The 19988-nt window shown below is 36.7% G+C and overlaps 5 protein-coding genes across 6 annotated transcripts; 1 reads left to right on the forward strand and 4 right to left on the reverse strand.

Annotated features, from left to right (window-relative positions):
- Nucleotides 1-532: 532 nt before the first annotated feature.
- LOC108819405 (ethylene-responsive transcription factor ERF054) lies at nt 533-1683 on the reverse strand. Its single transcript, XM_018592436.2, has one exon. It carries the CDS (start codon nt 1558-1560, stop codon nt 700-702), a length of 861 nt encoding a protein of 286 aa, XP_018447938.1. The 5' UTR covers nt 1561-1683; the 3' UTR covers nt 533-699.
- A 1198-nt stretch (nt 1684-2881) lies between these two features.
- On the reverse strand, nt 2882-5877 carry LOC108823015 (uncharacterized). The gene is made up of 6 exons (XM_018596243.2): nt 5404-5877; nt 4387-5049; nt 3679-4128; nt 3431-3606; nt 3163-3346; nt 2882-3060 (listed from the first exon to the last, which is right to left on the reverse strand). The coding sequence occupies exons 1-6, from the start codon at nt 5803-5805 to the stop codon at nt 2974-2976; spliced, it is 1962 nt and encodes a 653-aa protein (XP_018451745.2). The 5' UTR covers nt 5806-5877; the 3' UTR covers nt 2882-2973.
- A 1546-nt stretch (nt 5878-7423) lies between these two features.
- Nucleotides 7424-8021, reverse strand: LOC108822699 (uncharacterized). Its single transcript, XM_018595844.2, has one exon. The coding sequence runs from the start codon at nt 7913-7915 to the stop codon at nt 7655-7657; it is 261 nt and encodes an 86-aa protein (XP_018451346.1). The 5' UTR covers nt 7916-8021; the 3' UTR covers nt 7424-7654.
- A 2692-nt stretch (nt 8022-10713) lies between these two features.
- Nucleotides 10714-13062, forward strand: LOC108822697 (uncharacterized). The gene is made up of 3 exons (XM_018595842.2): nt 10714-12566; nt 12661-12786; nt 12869-13062. Exons 1-3 carry the CDS (start codon nt 11244-11246, stop codon nt 12920-12922), a joined length of 1503 nt encoding a protein of 500 aa, XP_018451344.1. The 5' UTR covers nt 10714-11243; the 3' UTR covers nt 12923-13062.
- A 548-nt stretch (nt 13063-13610) lies between these two features.
- Nucleotides 13611-15048, reverse strand: LOC108820815 (E3 ubiquitin-protein ligase RMA2). Of its 2 annotated transcripts, none has more exons than XM_018593822.2 (2): nt 14862-15048; nt 13611-14353 (listed from the first exon to the last, which is right to left on the reverse strand). In XM_018593822.2, the coding sequence occupies exon 2, from the start codon at nt 14347-14349 to the stop codon at nt 13756-13758; it is 594 nt and encodes a 197-aa protein (XP_018449324.1). In that variant the 5' UTR covers nt 14350-14353; nt 14862-15048; the 3' UTR covers nt 13611-13755. The 2 variants fall into 2 exon arrangements, with proteins under 2 accessions (XP_018449324.1, XP_018449323.1); XM_018593821.2 differs by having other exon boundaries at nt 14849-15046.
- Nucleotides 15049-19988: the final 4940 nt, after the last annotated feature.

The raw sequence follows: 19988 nt of genomic DNA on the forward strand, positions 1-19988 counted from the left end.
ATCATGCGATGATTACAAGATTAGTAAAGAAGACTTTCGAGTTTTCGAAAAATTAACGCATCGCCCTGGATCCAGAGGTCTCTATTCCGACTGGCAGAATACATAAACATTTTTTATCTCAATCAAATACTCATTCATGTAACACTGTTTGATATACCATATCTATGTTACGCAACCTTCTCTCTATATTCGACCAAACAAGGCAAAGTGGGCTAAACGAGACGCTGATACAAGCCAGCATGCTTCTTCAGTTCTTCTTAAGTGAATGCTGGCTTAAGACTTTTGAGCCTTGCTTCTTGCCCATTAAATCAAACCCTCGAGCTCTTGTTCTTTTGGAGGTGTCCTTGCCTTAAGCTTCTCCAGAGTGCACTCTTGGAGAAACTCAAAGACACATTCACAGATGTACAAGTGTCTTGTATAAGAGGCAGAGGTCAATGTAACCTCTGGATAATATGTGACGTGCTAACTCTTTCCAGTGCAAATAAATAAACTTGTTCAAGGCCAAGAAACAAAAACAAAAAAAAAGGTCAAGGAACAAAAGAGACATCTATATATGTAGGAAAATCAATAGCACACACACGTACATATAAATGATGAGTAATGATACTGATGTATGGAATGGGAGATCACAAAAACTGTCTCCATCCAAATGATAGTGAGCAATACCCTAAACTATAACCTAAATTGTTATGCCCCTTTTCAAAAGAAGGGCTTCATGGGACAAGAAGATGAGCTGTGTAAAAACTGAGAACTATCCAAATCATCCCAAAGAGGGCTCTCAGGACCCCATCCCGATGTAACCGCATTGAACCACGCTTCAGCCATCCCTCCCTCTAACCCACCATCACTACTCAGCGATACTTCCTTGCTCTCCAAGTTAGCCTCGTTTGGCTGCTGCGTTTCGGTTTGTTTCTGATCCAACGAACTTGACTCACAAGCTGAATCATGAAGCTCAACTTCCTTATTCACAAAACGCTCCGGAAAATTAAGTGTTGCGTTATGACCCCTCAATTTAAAAGCTTGACGGTCATAGGCCATGGCAGCTTCTTCGGCTGTATCAAAAGTACCAAGCCAGAGACGTGATCTGCTCTTCGGCTTGCGTATCTCTGCGACCCACTTCCCCCATTGACGTTGTCTCACTCCTCTGTAAAGCTTGGTTGCGCTGTACGGCTGAACACTACTTTCTTGGTTCATCATCATCATTCTTCTCCCTCTTGGGCTTAGATTCAACGTGTCGCTCCAGTACTTGAACATATACTGCTGCTGCGGCTGTTGGGGACTAAACGAGATCATTTGCTTCTGGTCGTGTTGTTGGTTAACCGGGACATATCCTAGTTGTTGCTGTTGATGATTATGAAACGTTGGATCCAGAGAAAAAGGGAAAGCTCCCAAGGAGTTAGAAGAAGAAGAAGAGAATGAGAAATATGGTTTAGGTCGATGATCAAGATTTCTCATCTTCTTCATGGATCTTGGGGACGTTGTTGAAGATGCTTCTCCAGAAGAAGTGTCTATATTTTTACCTTTGGTGGTACAGAGATTAAGCTCCTCGTCAAAGTCCATCTCTCTGTTTCACTAGTGATTTACGCCTTTGCCACAAACAGAGAGTATGGAACAAAGAGAAAGAGAGAGAGCTAACGAAAAACAAAGAATATTGAGACACAGAAGTGCTCCATGGGGTTTATATATATGAGACCTTTGGGGCATAGCTTTTGTATTTAGCTATAAATATCTCATCTTTCGGTTTGACTACTTCAAAATTATTACTTTGCTTTTACTCCACACCCATTCATTGTGTTGGATATATTTTAAAATTATGAAAAATTCAAACCAGAAAATTCTATTTTAAATATTTTTGTAAGATTTATTCATAATTTGAAGATAATTATAATTAAACATTATATATATATATATATATATATATATATATATATATATATATATATATGTGTGTGTGTGTGTGTATTTAGATTTAAATTGAAAACTTCATTTTAAGAACTTTTTGTTAGAGATGCCTTAAAATATTACTTTGCTTTCACTCTAATTCATTCCCCGGTCCAGACCATAACAGCATATTAAAAGCGAGACGTTGACGCATGAAAACACCAGATACAAACATTATCTGTTATTTTTGGACGGTGGAAGATATTTGTTTCATGCTTGCTATATGGGACAAGTCATGAAGTCACAAGCTCAAAAGATAAGATGAGACTGTAGAAAATATCCATTTTTAATGAGATTGACGAGGTTAAGGCAAACTGAATAGATTAAATTTGATGATGGTGTATTGGTAATGGTCGGCTAGCCGCGGCTAAGGATTAACGTCCAACCTATTTAATTAGTGATATATTATGTAGTAGTTTCTTTATATATGATACTTGATTATAGTATTCAATCTTACGGGTAGGTGACTGGTCAAACTCATCTTTCAGTTTTTATGATATTTTGTTTTTGTCTCCACCTCTGAAAAGACATTCGCAGAACCGACCAAGTTGGTTTTCTTCCTTTTTCTTCTACTTTTTTCTCTGCCTTTTTGGTTTTAATAACCGACCAAGTTAGTTTGACAAACTAAATAATTGATTTTCTAAGACAAAATCATTTTCTCTTCGTAACTAGTCTCAACGTATTATATCACGTGCATATATACGCATGGTTTTATTCTTCGAATCTTCTATTTTATGTTAGTTCTTGAAATCCATAGCTAAAAATTATGAAAGGCAAAAAATTTAGCTATAACTATTAGTGGTGGTATAATGATAATAGATCCAGACATTTGATATAACTATTGAAACTAGACACAGAGATCCTTCGGGCCATCGACATGGCTTGTATCAAAAATGTGTGCAAGTGTTGAATCAACCGATTAACACTTTTACAACAACAAAAAGTAATTTCTGATGGAACAAAAACAAATAACTTAAACAAAAAAAACAGGTCAAACATTGTGTTTCCTCTAAAATAAAAAGCTACATTAAATCAAGATCCAACTACGAAATCCGCAGACTCCTTCAGAGTCTTTCTTGCACGCCAATACACACCATTGGCCGTCTCCGACGTTCCCATCTGCAATACTCACAAGAAAGAAAAAACATGGGTCAGTACAGCATTTCACAACAAGCCAAAATTTTGATATATGCCCCATGGTGTCGAGAATCTGTCGTGTACCTTTGTCTCCAATGAGTAGTAATCTTTCCACAGCTCCACATCTTGACTGTAACTTGCAACAGCAGAATCATAAAGCTTCCGGACGTTTCTTAGACAATCTTTACCGCCTTGTGATGCAAGATCAGTCTCTATTTCAATGCAGTCTTTGTATAGAGCTAGACCCGGACGTGGAAGAGCCAAGAACCTGTAAATTTTTTAAGGCAACAGTGATGAGAATAAAATGGCATGTGTGTGTGTGAGACTCAAGTGAAAGGAGTAATGATTTCACCTCTTGTATATCTCCCTTGCACTGTGGATTCCTTTTGCTTGAAGAACAAGTTTTACCACTACGGATGCGAGACAAAACACAGGGTCGCACCCGTTATTGCCCTTGGCTACCGATAGGATGGACATCTCTACAAGCTTGTCAAAATATTTGTTCTGCTGAGCAAAGATTTTAAATGCCTGAAAATACAATAAGCTTTCTCATTAGTTTTGGTTTATATATCAACAAAATAGGGTGTTTTAGTCACATACCATAAGCCACAAGCTCTCAGATTCTGCAATCGGTACTTTCTTCAAAGCGTTTGAAAGGAGCTGAAAGACTGACTCCAAATCTGCCTTACTAGGAGTAGAGTTACTTGAAAGTGATCTTGTTTCGATGGAAACTCTTGAAAGCCATAACTTAGCTGATCCCGCAAATTTTCCAGAGCAAAGGTTTTCTGCTAGCTTCAGAGCATCATCGGCCCTTCCCAGTTTCAAGTAGAGAGAGACATAATCATCAGCGAGCTCCTCAGTCAAACACCCGGTTCCATCAGCTATCTTGTACACACTGATGAGATGTAAAATGAACTCCCCAGTCGAATCAGACGAAGATGAAATATCATCATCGTCACCATTTGACCGTTCAATAGCCTCCATCAGAAACTTTATATACATCTCAAAGAGAGAGCTTGAGGTAATAGTTTGCAAGCCCTCTTCAAAAACCTGAGTTCAGAAGACAAGACATAAAACTTATCAGATATCGTGCTTTTATTAGTAAAGTCTGAACAGAATGCGCACGAGTAAGCTACGACAGCTTCAACATAATCAGTGTTCTTCCTATTCAAGTTCAAACAAAGAAACAAAAAGAGTACGGAATCAAGGCTAAGATTCGATTCAGATAATTCACTCTTAAACAGACTTGAGCAGTTAATGAATATAACTCAAGTTGTAAGCATACACATAAGTCAAGGTGAGTTTTACCTGAATCGCCTTTTGCATTTGAGGATTCGCTAACTCAACGCTAAGACAATCACTCATTTCATTCCTCGCAAGCCAATTCCAGTATTCAGGGTCGCTGGAAAAATCACGCTTAAGGTCACTAAGAATCGTATTGCGGATATCATCAGAATGAGCCAAATCTGTTGCCTCTAGAATCTCCAGAAAACGCCTCCTCAAGTCAAAACTAGAAGGGAGAGCCTCAACAGCTCCACCATAAATAGCCTGAAGAACATTAGATCCTTTTTCTTTAAAGACATCAACTCTCCCATTCGCATCCTCATCATCATCTTCATCTTCATCAACACCAGAGCCGTCCTTGTCCTTTTCCACTTTATCATCTAAAGACATAAACAGCTCCTTATTCTCATCCTTCCATTGTTCATCCTCAACATTCTTCTTGTCACGAACCAAACTCCCTTCACCCTCACCAAGTGCAACTCTACGAGCTTTCAGCTTGTTCAGATAGGTAAGCTCCATTCTCAGATACTCCACCCACAAGTCCTCGGAGTTCGGACAAACTCTCAGACCATTCTGCATAAGAGCACGAGCTGCGGCAACGTTCAAGTTCCGATCAAACTCCCACGCCGCAGCATATATCCACACTTCAGCCACTTTCGGGTGAAACCTTATTACTTGAGCCAAGACCTACACATCGCACAAGATAAGAATCATTCTAAAACACCGTAGAAGAACCATCTTGATTATTATTATTATTCTTATTTTTTTCTCTATGTTGATTATGGTCTATATATATATTTGATACAGAAAAATGAAAATGAAATATCTAATAATTAAAATGAGAAAACTTCAATTAAATTTGACTAAAAGGATGACACTTTACAAAACCCTAAACCCTAAACCCTTAAGCCCCTCAACGAAGTCTTTCATTTTTATAACCAATGGGTTTAGATTGCTTCTAAAAGCCCTAATCAAACAGCCCAAACCCTAAACCCTAATTTAGAACTCTTACAACATTAAGCAATAACCAAAGGATCGTACCTTCTTCATTCTCCCATTCCTCTTCTGCCTACAGAACTCGAGATACTTAAACCAAAGACTGATATCCCCTTTGAACCTCCTCGTCGCAAGCCTATAAATCTCCACAATCTTAGCCACGCCCGCGTAATCCGAAATCGACTTCTTCTTCTTCTTCTTCTCCTCGCCGGACTGAACCGCCACCGCCTTCCTCCGCAGCCTCCGGAGCTCGTCGAGCTGAGACTCGTAGTCGATGTAGGCGATAAAGTCTTGCTTGAGCGGGCTCGGTCGCTTGAGACGGTACTCGAACTTGCGGCGCTGCTTCACGATCTCGGAAATCTCGTCACGCGTGAAGATTCCTCGGCGCTCTAGGTCGTCGAGCTCGTCGACCATCCGCTCGAGGCGGTACTGAACTACGTCCGCCATTGTTTCAGTTTGCTAATTGCTTGGTTCCGGCGGGGGGACTGTGATTGATTCTAGGGCAAACAAGGTTTTTATTACAGGACATGGCCGGCAACGCTTAAATGCTTTTTTTTCTAAAATGGGCCGTAGAGCAGAAAGGCTTATTTTCTTAACTTCTCTGATTGTCTAGGCCCATTACGGCCATAAGTATTTAAAAAGTAGACTGTTTCAGCCATTTTTTCAACTTACAGCCAACATTAGGGCTTTGCAAGGACCATATATAAGGGGGTTTACTTCTCCTTCTTTCACACAATATCTGTCTTTCGTCCGCTTCACTTTTTTTTTCGTTGGTACTGTGGTTTTGGTTTATATTTTACGGTTGTTGGAGTTCCTATGTAGTATTGTTTGTTTTGGATTTGTGGGGGAGAAAAGACGTGTGTTTGTGTGTTTTGTCGGTTAATGCCTCACTCACCTTTAGCTTGTTTTCGAGAATGCTCAACGAAAATAAATGCTAGTCATAGAGGCATATATTGAATCGCGGTGTTTAAACGTGGAGGCATTCTTTTTTTATAGTTTCGCCTCTAAAATTATCCGCTAAACCCCACTTGTTTGCTCATCTAGTATATCTATCTACCAAGTATTTTCTGTCGTTTTGGCGTGTGTTTACAAATTAGGAGTTTTAGAAACGACATAAATCATAATAATGAGGGCCTCCTATCTGACTTATCCGATATATTTTTATCGGTTGCTGTTGACTATGGTTAATGAACTGAGCCTTACAAAAGCTTGTTATTGCAACTCCGATACATAAGTGTTGATTGGCAAAACATTGTTGCTTGCATTACTATTTTTCTTTTGAGAATAAAATGTTCAGCAGAGTCTCCAACTAATGACCTCTTATGAGAATAACAAAAATAACGATTACCGCTGGACTAAGTGCAATATGCAGCTGCATACATTACTCTTGAAGAAGACAAAAAGTTAATATTCAAATCCAACCAAATTAAATTCACAAGAAAGTTATAGTCTTCTGCTCAAATTGATATCAGATAATTCATTCTATAAACTTCTAATCTGGCAAAGTTTGAAATCAGGATTCTTGCTTTTCCAATTAAGCAACTGTTACAGGCACAGCAGCTCCTGAAAGGGTTTCTCCTGCACCACCCCGCAGCAACCTTGCCTATGTTGGTCTCATCAGACATCACTCACACCACCACTACACACCTCAACACTTCGGATCTTCCATCTCTTCTTTGTTCTCATGTAACGAACATTTCCTTATGGGAGGTCCATAAATGAATTTGGTCAGGACATTTTTAACTTTTGAAACTTATGGGAGGGGTCCATAATGACCGGTTGAATTAAGCATATACGTTCTGATTCCATTCAAAGCAAAGTAATGGCACAAAATGGGCCAAGGCCCAATATCGTCCATGAGATAGTATTTGGGCCTCTAAGACCTCTTGCATTTAATTATTCATTGACATAGTCGACCTAACTCAATAATGACAACCACTAGAAGTTAATAATGACCGACTTGTCTGGACCCATTTGATAATGATGGTTTGGAACCATTTGGAATTAAATATTTTATCGAGAATCAAACTCACTGTGGATAAAGTTGAATTAGTGGTAATCACAATCAAGATTTGAGAAGACTTTGATGAGAACTTTGAAGGTAAAAACAGAAACAGTGTTCTCATAAACGAACGCTTGCTTTTGATCTTTTTAAACAAGTCTAGTATTTACATAAGAGGGACTACGACAAACAAGCTATATACAGTAATCATCAGAGAATCTGCCTCGTTTTATCAGACTCAGCGGGTCCATGAGCGAGTCAACATCATCATCCGTGGATGAACGGAATGAGTTATTAGCCTTGGCTCCAGCAGTTGAGGTACATGACCTGACGGAAAGATTCATCAGGAGTGGAAGAAGAGGTACGTCGTCTATCATCTGCATGAACACCGTCAACAGAGACATCTACGGCGGAGAGAGGGCGGAGATCGGAGGAAAGGCGGCGTTGAAGACGGTGGGCGGAGGTGAGACCGGTTTTCAACTTGACGCCGTGGTCGGGATTTCCTTGAACAGCAACGAACGATGCTGCCATCCAAAGCTTGTTCAGATAAGTCATCTTTTTAGTACAAACTTTCTTGCTTTCTTTAAGAAATTGGAAGCTTTGAAGTGTATGAGAAGCTCTGTGTAATATAGAGAGAGAGTAGTAGATTTTGTCGGAAGATGAAGGGAAGGTGAGGTATGTACTTATAGCCAAATGAGCAATGGATTGAGGGGTTAGAATGGTAAATTTCGGAAAGATCTTAAATAAAGCGATACCATGCAGTGTATCACTGGGATCCAGGTGGCGGCCATAGAGGGTCCTATCCTCAAGATGAGTCACACACTTCTTGTCTCAACTATGCACTCCTTATAATGGGTCCCGCTTTTATTGTATCTTTAGCGGTAAAGTGACTTTGTTTTTATTTGAGTTTAAATTTTAGTAATTTGTCGCTTTATATGTTTTGTTTCCTCTGCACGTGAAAGCATAACAAAAGTGAGCTGATTCTTTGCATGGGGGCTTCCTAGAGGCTAGCCAGAGTTGAATCCACGAGGAGTTTGATGCCGTGTAAGCTGGCTATTGGGTCGTCACGTGGTATATCAAATGCTTCTTGTCCCTTTGCTTCCGGTTATTTTATCATGTTTTGTTTTTTTCTATGTAATCTCTCAACTCTAACTAACCCAACCAATTAATTTTTATTTGGTTATATAACGCATAATATGACCGGAAGAAAAAAGCATCATAATCCACTGACGTAAGTAAGAGGATTGCTAATCTAAAGAGAGATGTTTATGTTTGATAAGTATATATAGAGAAAAAAAAGTATATAGAGAGAAATGTGAAAAAAAACAAACACATTCAGTTCTTCTGCGAACCATGTGTCTGTTGGACTATTGGGCCTATAATACAGCTTAGCTTTGTGAGGATACAATGTCATTCTATCATCTTAAAGGGTATATAGCCATGGCCCATGTGTTTCTTGGAACTATAATACAGCTTCTCACTTGGGCGTAACAACGTGTTTCAGCCCAACTCGTTTAGCTCCTTTATTTGGCAAGTTAGACTAAACCAGATGGAATTGAATCAACAATTGCTACCACAGCAAGAAACTGATCCTTTTCCAATAGCTATATTACTGATCCAGAAACACACATATATCTACATTTGTGCATTGTAAAAATTTGAATGCAAAACAAATTTAAACTATAATGTTTATGACTTCATGGTTCATTTCTTTATATGACTAAAAACAAACATAGATGAGATATACATTTGAAAGATAAAAAGATTAGAATAACGAAAAACACAATAATTTATACATGTACATTAATGTTTGTGGTCTTGAAGGCGTAAACCAATGTTTTGAAAATCGGACCGGACATTGACTCGTTATTCTTACTGGGTGACTGGTTGAACCGGTTCAACCGGTTTGACCGGGTTTTGGAAAAATTATATATTTTTTTTTATATTAACTATATATAGTTGTATGATCAATTTTTTCAGAATACTTAGGTTTTAATATTATGTTAACCCTTAAAAAAATATTTTAAAACAATTACAAAATCAAAACGTATATTGGACCATTTTGTTTTTTGGTTATGACATCACCAAATCAGTACTCATGCTCATGCATGCTAAAAGCCTAAATGTTAATTATTTATGTAAAGTTATTTCTATAATTACTATAGAAACATATAGCAAGTATGTATATTAAAAACAAAATAAATGTGAGTTAGGAAAAAAATGATTTTGGTTTACAATTACGAACGCACGCTATAAATCTGGAACTAATCAAGAATGTCTGATTATGGTAACTATTAAAGGTCCTGTGGACAAAAAAGGTAACTATTAAAGGTCAAAATTAATCAATTATGTTTGTATTTGGTTGAACCGGGTTTTGTGACTAATCCGAGTCGCCAGTTTTGCCGGTTTTGTACCGGTTCTGGCGGTTTAATTCAAATCCGAGTTTTAATTCAACCCGGACTCGGTTTACTTAACGGTTCACGGTCGAACCGGTCCGACCGGCCGGTCCGGTCCGGTTTTCAAAACCTTGGCGTAAACAATAAAACAAGAGCTTGAATCTCTTAGAGAAATGACAAAAATAGCATCAAACCAATTTTTTGTCATAAAAATAGCATCACAAGGAAGAAAATGACCAAAAGAAGTTTTATTGAAGGGTAAATATGCATTTATAACCATTTGGTTAATTAATCTAAAATTTAGGGTTTAGAGTTAAGGGATGGGGTTTAGAGTTAAGGGATGGGGTTTTAGGAATGTATTCAAATTTTTTAAAATAAAAAAATAAAAATGAAAATTTTCAAAACAAAAAGGTGCTATTTTAGTCATTTTATTTTTTGAGTGCTATTTTTGTGATAAAAACTTAAAAAGTAGTATTTTAGAGATTTGCCCAATCTCTTATGTAAGTAAAAATAAACAGAGAAGAGCTCTATATTTGATAGAAAGATTATCAGAAGATGATAAACTCTACATAACATGCCTAAACAAATCCTTAGGAAAAAGAACATGCCTAAACAATAAAACAAGATGAGAGGGTAGAATTTGGAATATAAAAAGTGAGGTGGCGAATGTCGAAGAGATGGAAAGATAAGCACTCGAATTTAAAAATCGAGTTAATTAAATGGTGAAGCTTATCCATCCATACCCGCAACTACATCGGGAGACGAGCATCTATTTCTAAAAATATTCGAATCTCTCCACACCTATAATAAAAAAACGCACGACTCCACGTCAACCGTTCATTACCTCCCCAATCTCACATCCGACGGTTTATATCCAACGGCACACCTCTGTCCACGTGATTATTTATTTTTTTGGACAATCTATCTTTACGTGACAATATTAAATACAAAGAATTAACTTTGCTTAAAATTCGGTTAATAACATCTTCTCTTCCCTCAACCATCGCCTCTGAACACACAGTTTCTCTGTCGTTTCTTCTCCGCTTCTCCGGTCAATTCTGAACCCTCAAAGAGAAAGAGAGAGTCTTTGTTCGCGAGCTCCGCGGTGATAATAATGCTGGCGATGATGGACTCGCGATCTTCTTCTCTCCATCTTCATCGCTCCTCCTCTGTCGTTGACCTAATTTCCGGTATACGAATGAAACCAAGTCCCGCTCCTCCGTGTACGCCTCGAATATGTGGTGGAAATATACGCTGTTGATTCTTCTCGTTAGGCTTCCTCTTCTTCTTCTTTTACTTCGCATCTGAATTTCGAGATCTGATAAGAAATTGCGTGTTCTCGAAGCTTCCTAGTGGGATCGTGACTCCTTAGGGTTTGTTTTCGACTTGTGTGAATCTGTTAGGGTTTGTTTTGGGAGAACTGTGGATTTTTTTTTTAGGGTTTTCTTTTTTAAGTTATTTTGTGTCTGTTTGGATCTTTTTTAATAATGGCTGAGAGGAAAGAATTAGGGTTTCAAAAGACTGTTGTAAGTTTGAAAGAGCAGTTAGCGAGAACCACTCTGAGGAACTTGAGAGCGCAGGGTCACACCTACGTCGAGCTGCGTGAGGACGGGAAGCGATTCGTGTTCTTCTGCACTCTGTGTCTCGCTCCTTGCTACAGTGACGCGATCTTGCTTGGACACTTGAACGGGAGCCTTCACAAGGAGAGGCTGTCGTGTGCTAAGATGACGCTTCTCCACGGTGAAAACCCGTGGCCTTTCAATGATGGTGTGCTCTTCTTCGATACGGAGGAAGAAGAAGAGGAGGAGGAGAAAAGTTTGATCTCTGTTGGTGTTGAAGCTGAAGCTGGTCCTTTGCAGCTTTGCTGCAGTGATGATGATGGTGATAGATTTGCTATTGTTGCTTATGATGAGAATAGAATGAGTCGAGACGATGATCAGCCTGCTGCTGCTGGGGATGATCTGTTGATATCTGGTTTGCTGATCAAGGAGAGAACTCTTGATGTGGAAGCGAAGTTTATTGGGTTTGGCCGGATAGCTGCTAGGTTGTTTGAGACGAAAGGACGGTCGACTTGGATTGATAAGTTATGGTGCGAGTGGTTAGGAAAAGACGGTCCTTCAGATGAGGAGAAGGCTGTTGTCCCGGAGCATGACTTTGCTGTTGTCACGTTCTCCTACTTCTACAATTTGGGTAGGCTTGGTTTGCTCGACCATCCGAGCCGTCTTCTCACATCAGAATCAGGTGAAGACAGTGGCAGGAAGAGAAAGAAGTCGTTCTCGGATCCGGAGGATACAAGCGAGTCTCTGTGTAGTCAGGATGACTCCTCTGAGGAGGTTTCTTCAAGAGCCTTACTAGCTGACTACGATGACCATCTCGTGAGCAGGAGAGTCATCAAGAACAGAACGGTGAGACGGGAGCTTAGGAAGCAGCAGAGGATATTTTCCGAAAGGATATGCGAAGTCTGTAAGCAAAAGATGCTTCCGGGGAAAGACGCTGCAGCGATACTAAACACGAAGACGGGGAAGCTCGTGTGCGGCAGCAGAAACCTCCTTGGTGCTTTCCACCTGTTTCACGTGTCTTGTGTCGTGCACTGGTTCCTCTTCTGTGAGAGTGAGATACTTGGGAACAAGATGGTGAGTGGGAAAGGCAAAAAGAGATGCGCGAAGAAGCATCAGAGTGGTGTGAAGTTGAATAGGTTGGTAAGCGATGTGAGCTGGCAAATATTCTCAGTGTTCTGTCCTGAATGCCAAGGCACTGGGATAAACATTGAAGGAGATACGATTGAGAGAGACACGTTCCCCCTTTCTCAGGTATCTATATGATTCACTCACTCACTTCAATAGCGTTTTTTCTTTTCAACGGGTTTGATTTTAACATATGTGTATATGCATACGATGTTGATAGACATGGAGGTTTGGGGTGAAAGTGAGTGAAGGTAGAAAAGCATGGGTGAAAAATCCGGAGAAGTTGGAGAATTGCTCGACAGGTTTTCATTTTCCGCAACAGAATGAAGAATCAGTCAAGGATCAGGTAATACTAATTACACATACTCATCTTTATTTTCTTGTAATAACTTGGTGGCAAATTATAAGACAAAAAATGTGGAATACAGGAGGAGAGAGTGCAGAACATGAAGCTAGTTCGTTTCTACCGGGTGGAGTTGTAATGTAGGGAAAACAACTAGCTTGAGATACTCTGAATTTGATGTGTGTTTGTGTGTGTAAATAAGGCCTTGGTCTCGCATTTTACAGGTCTCTCTGTAAATCCTATAACTTTTGATACTATCTGATCACTTTTGAGGCCCAATTTAATTTTCGTTGATACCAACAGTATAAAAAAAAACTTGAAAGTTTTTTAAAATCTGTTATCGAACTTGAAAGTTTTTTAAAATCTGTTATCGAACTTGAAAGTTTTTTAAAATCTGTTATCGATATAGCCAAATTAAATTACAACTTTTGAAGCTAAAAGAATCGATCCCATGAATGAGGAGGGGGTTGTCTCGTGCGGACCCATAGATCATGTCAGGTTGGTCTATGCTTTTAATGAAACAGCTCACTCTAATTCAGTCATGGTACGTACCATTTTGTTTACAACATTTTTAATGTGTAAAGAAAGACCCGTACCAAGACCATAAATGTATTAAAATTAATGTTTCAACGTCTTGCATTTAACACAGTCTTGTTCACCGTTATCAATCAAACGTAGGGCCCCTGTTTTATTTGGAAAGAAAGAAAGATCATTATCCATCCCATTCTATAATGCCATTATCATCTTTTCTTGGTACACAATATCGATTGAGTTGAAGATAAGGCTACTTTTATCAGTCATCACATATTATCATTAGTAGCTGAAAATACACAATCACCAATATAGTGCAGTTTCTTGATTTTTGACTTTATTTTATCCTCAGTATTATACCATTTCAACATGCAATACTCTTACACACATACACATACACATACACATACAAACTCATTCGAGTAAACTTACAAGTTACAACTAGAAAAGAAGTAGACACATAACCATAAAGCAAAACAGGAACAAGTAGACTCTGCTTAGCGACTCATCCGCCTGCATTGTCCGCCGCCTTAGCCGGAGATTTGTGTCCCGCTCCCTCCGGTACGGTGACACGTTGCTCGAAGACTCACCAAATAGTCTCCTATATACCATCTCGCATACCACACCCATCACCGGATCAGGCATTCTATACATGTAACGTTGACTACTCGCACCTTCGTCTGAACGTTGACCGACTCCTCTTACGTCATAAACCGGACCGGATGGTCTGCTCGGTAAGGTTAAACCGGACTGAGAAGTTATCTGTCCCCGGCCGTAGATAGGGACAAGCGTGGCGTCGGAGACATCGGATTTGCAAACCGGACATCTTGTAGGTTCCTTCTTATCATACTGATCAACTTGTTGTCTTGATGTGCTGGTGGAGTAAGTCCACTTGTAAATGCAAGGCCAACAAAACAAGTGGCCACATAAAGTCACGACCGGGTCTCGAACCTGATCGAAACATATGTTGCAGTCGAAGTCTCCTCCAGAATCACCCGACGTTGCTGGGTTGTCTTCTTGGTTCTCTATCTCCATTTTACTGAAACGTACAACAAGACAAACCCAATTCATTGTTTATAAGTAGACCACTTCAAACTTTACAGAGTCATCTATACACCAATCATGATCTTGCTTAACTTTTTGAAAAGTTAAAGAAAGAAAACGAGTGAAACAAAGGGGACCTAAATTACGAAATCTTGAGGGAGAAAAGAAGAACAACAATAATTACAAAAAGACTTGAAAAAAACAATTAAAAAAACAGACTTGACCACTTTAGGTTTTCACGTTTTTCTCTTTTCCACCTAAATCTCAAATAACTATATTAATCAATATTCATACATGATCACAAGGAGTTTAGTCGTATGATCTAAAACCCACATAGTATGTATTCACAAGATATTCATATCGTGCGTAGTTAATAAAGAAACTGTGCAGATTTACTGATTCGATGCCTTTAGATGCACACATACAAACGAAAAGACATAAGATATATATGAAGGAAGACTGATGGTTTTAGAAGACAAAATAGACGTACTGCTGGTTAGTACCAATGAATCTCTTCCGACTTGAGTACTACTTAAGACTTTTGATTTGCCTGATGCCACAAAGGCCAAAGAACAGAGGAGGAGACGTATTTGGGTTTGGAGATAGCAGAATGGGTAAGAAGAATAATAGATCGAGAGTGGTGCAGAAGCACGAGAGCATATGTTATACACACATACACAATTTCTTCTTTTTTTTTAATATCAAAATTATATGGTGCAAAGTTAAAATCCGAATAAGTTATGATTTTTAAATAAGAAACGTCTACCTAATTAAAAATAAGTTGATAAAAGTAACGAAACGCCTTTTTCGGAATCTTTTTCTTTTATAATTTACTGGATATGGTTCGGTGTGTTGCACGAATTTTAATATTTTAATTTTACAAAAAAATATAAAAAATTGATAAAATCCTTCTATTGTAGTTTTAGAATTTTTGCATATGTTGTGCAAGATTTTCTTTTAAAAATAAAAATCCGCTTTCTCATATAAATTATGGTTAATATTTATGTTTTAATAATTATGGTGTGTATGCAAATTATTATCTACTTTATACTTAGCCTTAAAGAAATACAATATTCAAATTTCAAACAAACTCAACCCGAACAAATAAAAATTACAATAAAATACAAAAAACTTGAAAATTGAAAATACCACTCGAGTCAATGACAACATCATGAGCTTTTTTATTTTTTCAATTTAATGTTTAAATTAATTTATTATTTTCATGATTAAATATATTCTAATATTTTATTGTTGTTTAGTGATATTTGTTTTGTTATTTTAGAGTCCTTGAGTTTTTAATGCATTTTTATCATTTATATACTTCAGTTGGCATGGTCTATGCATTTTACTTGTTCAACCAATCCAAAATAATTTTGTATCAAATTTTATTATTATTTAATATAAAGATAATGAATCTATCCATACATGCATCTTATACCCATACATATATATGTGCATATTGAAGATCTTATGGATCTTGATTGTGTGAATAATTATTTATAAGAATACGTAACTTCTTAATAAAAGTTCTGGGGTAGTTAAATCTTAAAAATAAGTAGATAAATTATAGTAGTACATATTGTAATAGGACTGAAGAAGAAAACACAATCTTGGAAGTAATCAAAAAGTTCTTATAATTTTATTTTAAATACACTACATTCAATATCATCATTTGGATTCTCATTTTCTGTTTTCTTATATAATATTCATTCGTTTATTTATATTGGATTTGCAATTTTTCTATGTGTTCTTTACTTTTTGCTTTTGAATTACTTGATTCTCACTTTCAAATAATGATAATAACATTCATATTAAATTTATCCAAAGTTGAATAATTTTCATAATACATTTTCTTCATGATCTATTCACACAATAACAATTAAATTAAAAATGAATTAGAAAGCATATTAAAAAGTAGAAAAAAGTAATAAGATGACAATGAAGCTTAATTTATTTTTCACCAAGCACATATAAAAATCAGTTACACATGACAATAATAATAATAAATTATTTTTAATGCTCAAACACGAAAAATATATCAAATATGTGTTTAATTTTCATATAGCAAAACATATACAAAAAATAATCACGACAATATCCTAGTTTTCAATCATTGTTAATTATTTTTAAATTAGTTTTATTATAATGTTTATCGTCAAATTTTTATTTTTTAATTACTATAATATTCTTTTAAAAATGTCATTTGTTTAGGTTTTTTAATTAAAATATAAATCTCATTTAATGTTTTGGATGTTAGAAAAGAAAATTACTATGACATAAAATTTTACAATTAGCTTCAATTAAGGGTTTTAGAAAAATAAAATTACTATCAAATAATTATTTTCAGTTATCTTAAATAATTTTATAAACCTTTATTTAAAATTATTTTTAATATAAGTACTATTTTTAATTGTTTTGTTAATTTAATAACTTTTAATATAATCAATTATTTTAAAGAAAAACATAATTACTTTTTGTTTATGATTTTATAAAATAAAAATATTTCCATTGTTTAGGATTTTTTAAAATAAAACTACTATCAAATATTCTTTCATTTTTAAATGATTTTAGAAAACTAATTACTATCACATAATATTTTAAAATTATATTTTGTTTAGTATTTTAGAAAAATAAAATTACTATCAAATATTTGTTTATATTTTCGACATGTGTTACAATCTTATATTTTTTTATTTACATATGTCACGATCATGTTAATAAACAAAATTGAAAGACAAAACTTTATATAATAAAACTATATTCGCAACTTATATTCTCTATATTTCATAATATCACTTGTTTTAGTTGAAAACATAAATATTAAAAAATATTAATAGTATCATAGACAGTAATATATATACTGAATATTGCTCAAAATAAAAACAGTAAAATACAGTTAGAGATGTACAACATAAAATAAATATAACATTAATTTCTTTAAACATAATTTAATAATCTGACGGAAAAATCAGATATTGGAATGCCACATGACATGACCTTACATGAAAAGTGACATATAGAATATTAGAAGATAATTATTTTTTGTAAGCTTTGGTGTAAGCTTTACATATTAGAAAGCACAAAATATACCCATGACTTGTCCGTTTTCCCTATAAAATATTCATAAGATAAAAATTTGGCTCTGAAAAAAGATAAGAAGTTGGCAGCTTCTGTTTCTGGCAACACCATAGACACTCCCCCAAGTCTGAGGACGTGGAACTACATGACTGCACCGTCACACCATTATTTACCCTTTTAACAAAATTTCTAGTAGGTTTTTCACTTTCACTAGATCATTTGAAATGTCCTGCTTATTATTTTTCTTTCTTTTTGTAACAGAACTTTTTCACTACTTTACTTTTTGTGTTATTGCAGAATTTGTAACTATTAGGTGTTGAGTGGTGAGTTGAAAGCAGAAAAGGTATCGAGTGAATAACAATGGCAATTTGGTAGGTTGCGTGATTAAACGGGAATTAGATAATAATAAGCTTTTATCAAAACCTTTTGAAGGGCTTATCTACCAATAGTCATACAGTTTAAACCACACAAGATGATTAACGTCACCGTAGCTGTTCACCATACCATATTTGATTTCAGATATATTAATTGTCAGTAAATGACCCGAAACTCAGTCCATGTATTGATAAAGGAGTGCCTAAAAATTCATATATGTTGTGTCGTCACCATTATGCCTGAATCTTATGATGAAAAACAAAGTTTAGAGTCCTTGAAAAGCACTTCATACCAGAATGTTAAAGAGCAACTACTTGCTTTATTTCATGTTTTTGTAAAACTAAAAAACTTGGTCTCAATCAAATTCTCAGATATAACTACAAAACTACTCTCTGTTCTAAGTAAATATTTCTATTAAGAAAAGGCTAAAATGATTTCTTTTTAGGTTCTCTTGATAATTGCAAAGGCTAAATCTAAAAGGCAAAACTAAAATCTCCACAGTCTCTCTGAATGTTTACACCGTTGGTAGACTGGCTAGTGGCTAGTAAGAACCAGAAAAGAAAATGCATTCCGGGTGCAGATATCAAGTTGAGAAAATACATTTGTATTATTATTGTTTAGAAATTAACTATATGATAAATCATTGTAAAAATACATTTTTAATTATTTACAGATACAAGTCGGATATCAGCAGCAAACTTGTCTGTTCGAAACTAGAGAGATAAAGTAGATCTGTGTCTTGGGTCCCGCGAGCGGACGGCGCGTGAGCGCACGTTCCGTCGTCGGAGCCCCATCGGTGACCACCTGAACCACTTGGTCTTTGCTTCCTCCTCGTCTCCTCTGTCCTCCGTCTTGCCTGAGCTCTGAACCAAGCGTCTATGGCGATTTTGTATTTGGAGTAAAGGTACGGTTGCGGCGAGGTTGGCGGGGAGAAGCTTCCTGTTTTTCTTTTAGTTTTAGCTTTCTGTCCGAAAAGCGGAGGCATCTAATGCTCCGTTGTCGTCGGTTTTGCTCCCGAGATGCGGAGGCTTCGTTAGCTCTGACATCGTCGGTTTAGTCGCCGGAGAGTGAAGACTCCGTCAGTCTTGCTCTGTCGGTTTTAGTCGGTCCGCTTCTTTGGACCCTTTTGGAGCCCGTGGTGGCTCGTTGGTGTTTCTAGGTTCGCGGTTCTCAGCCCTCGGTTCGTGCGCTCGTGAGGTTATCGGTGTGGATCTTTCGGATGTGTTCTCGACTAGATCGATGAAGCTATCTAGTGGAAAGTTTAAGCGCAGAGGAGTGATGTGGGTTTCGTTGGAGTCTCGCTGGATTTCTGAGATCCGACGGAACGGGGTCGTCTTTGGGGATGCTCCGGCGACGGTTCCGAGCGGTGTCGGTCGGGGAGAGATGGAAGTGACGCGTGTTTAGCTAACGGCCCGGATCATTACACGTGTCCTCTCTCATCGGGGATGTGTCTCGCGGAAATCGTCGGGGTCAAATGAGATTGTAGGGAGGCCCATTATTGAGTTTTGTTGTGACCCGTTTATTTGTTTGGGTTATATGTGGTGGGGTTTGTGGGTATTGCTCTTGGACATGTAACTGGGCTTGGCCCATTCTATATTTATATTATCAACCTTGACTGGAAAAAAAAAGATAAATCATTGTTAAGAGAACCTAAAACATATATGTCACCCGGCGAGTACCCGTTTTAATCCCGACATAATTTATGATATAGTTCATTTGAACAATAAGACCATCCACAATGGTGTTGAAATCTATTTGGCTTTTAACATGCATTGCAAAGTTTCAACGGTTAAAAAAAACTGTGGTTCAGCATGGGCTCGTATCGCGTTGTAAATGGATGTGCAGAGTTATTTTTGATATTTATCTTCATCCAATAATTTAAATGCATTTATTATATAATAAAAAGAATTTAAAAATAAAATTATATCAAAGTTCTGAATTTCTTTTTATATATAAATAGATACTACTCTCATTTCATTTAGATACAGAAAAACGTTATCTTAATTATAATCAACAATTTTAATGTTTTGAATTTTTTTTAGTTAAACAGGTCTTATTATAAATTTTTTAACACTAAAAAATCTTCTAATTTTCCGTTTGACTTCCAAAATTCCAATAATTATCTATTTCAAATAAATATTGTTAAAAGTTATGTTCTTTTAGTTTTTAAGTTAACT

The sequence above is a fragment of the Raphanus sativus genome, chromosome 8 (assembly GCF_000801105.2).
Source record: "Raphanus sativus cultivar WK10039 chromosome 8, ASM80110v3, whole genome shotgun sequence".
NCBI lineage: Eukaryota > Viridiplantae > Streptophyta > Magnoliopsida > Brassicales > Brassicaceae > Raphanus > Raphanus sativus.

Coding starts and splice junctions, on each gene's coding strand:
- LOC108822697 (XM_018595842.2), top strand. CDS start 11,244: ATGGCTGAGAGGAAAGAATTAGGGTTTCAAAAGACTGTTGTAAGTTTG. Junction 12,567..12,660: donor ACACGTTCCCCCTTTCTCAG/GTATCTATATGA, acceptor CGATGTTGATAG/ACATGGAGGTTTGGGGTGAA. Junction 12,787..12,868: donor AAGAATCAGTCAAGGATCAG/GTAATACTAATT, acceptor TGTGGAATACAG/GAGGAGAGAGTGCAGAACAT.
- LOC108819405 (XM_018592436.2), bottom strand. CDS start 1,560: ATGGACTTTGACGAGGAGCTTAATCTCTGTACCACCAAAGGTAAAAAT.
- LOC108822699 (XM_018595844.2), bottom strand. CDS start 7,915: ATGACTTATCTGAACAAGCTTTGGATGGCAGCATCGTTCGTTGCTGTT.
- LOC108820815 (XM_018593822.2), bottom strand. CDS start 14,349: ATGGAGATAGAGAACCAAGAAGACAACCCAGCAACGTCGGGTGATTCT.
- LOC108823015 (XM_018596243.2), bottom strand. CDS start 5,805: ATGGCGGACGTAGTTCAGTACCGCCTCGAGCGGATGGTCGACGAGCTC. Junction 5,050..5,403: donor GGAATGGGAGAATGAAGAAG/GTACGATCCTTT, acceptor TGCGATGTGTAG/GTCTTGGCTCAAGTAATAAG. Junction 3,347..3,430: donor GCAAGGGAGATATACAAGAG/GTGAAATCATTA, acceptor AAAAATTTACAG/GTTCTTGGCTCTTCCACGTC.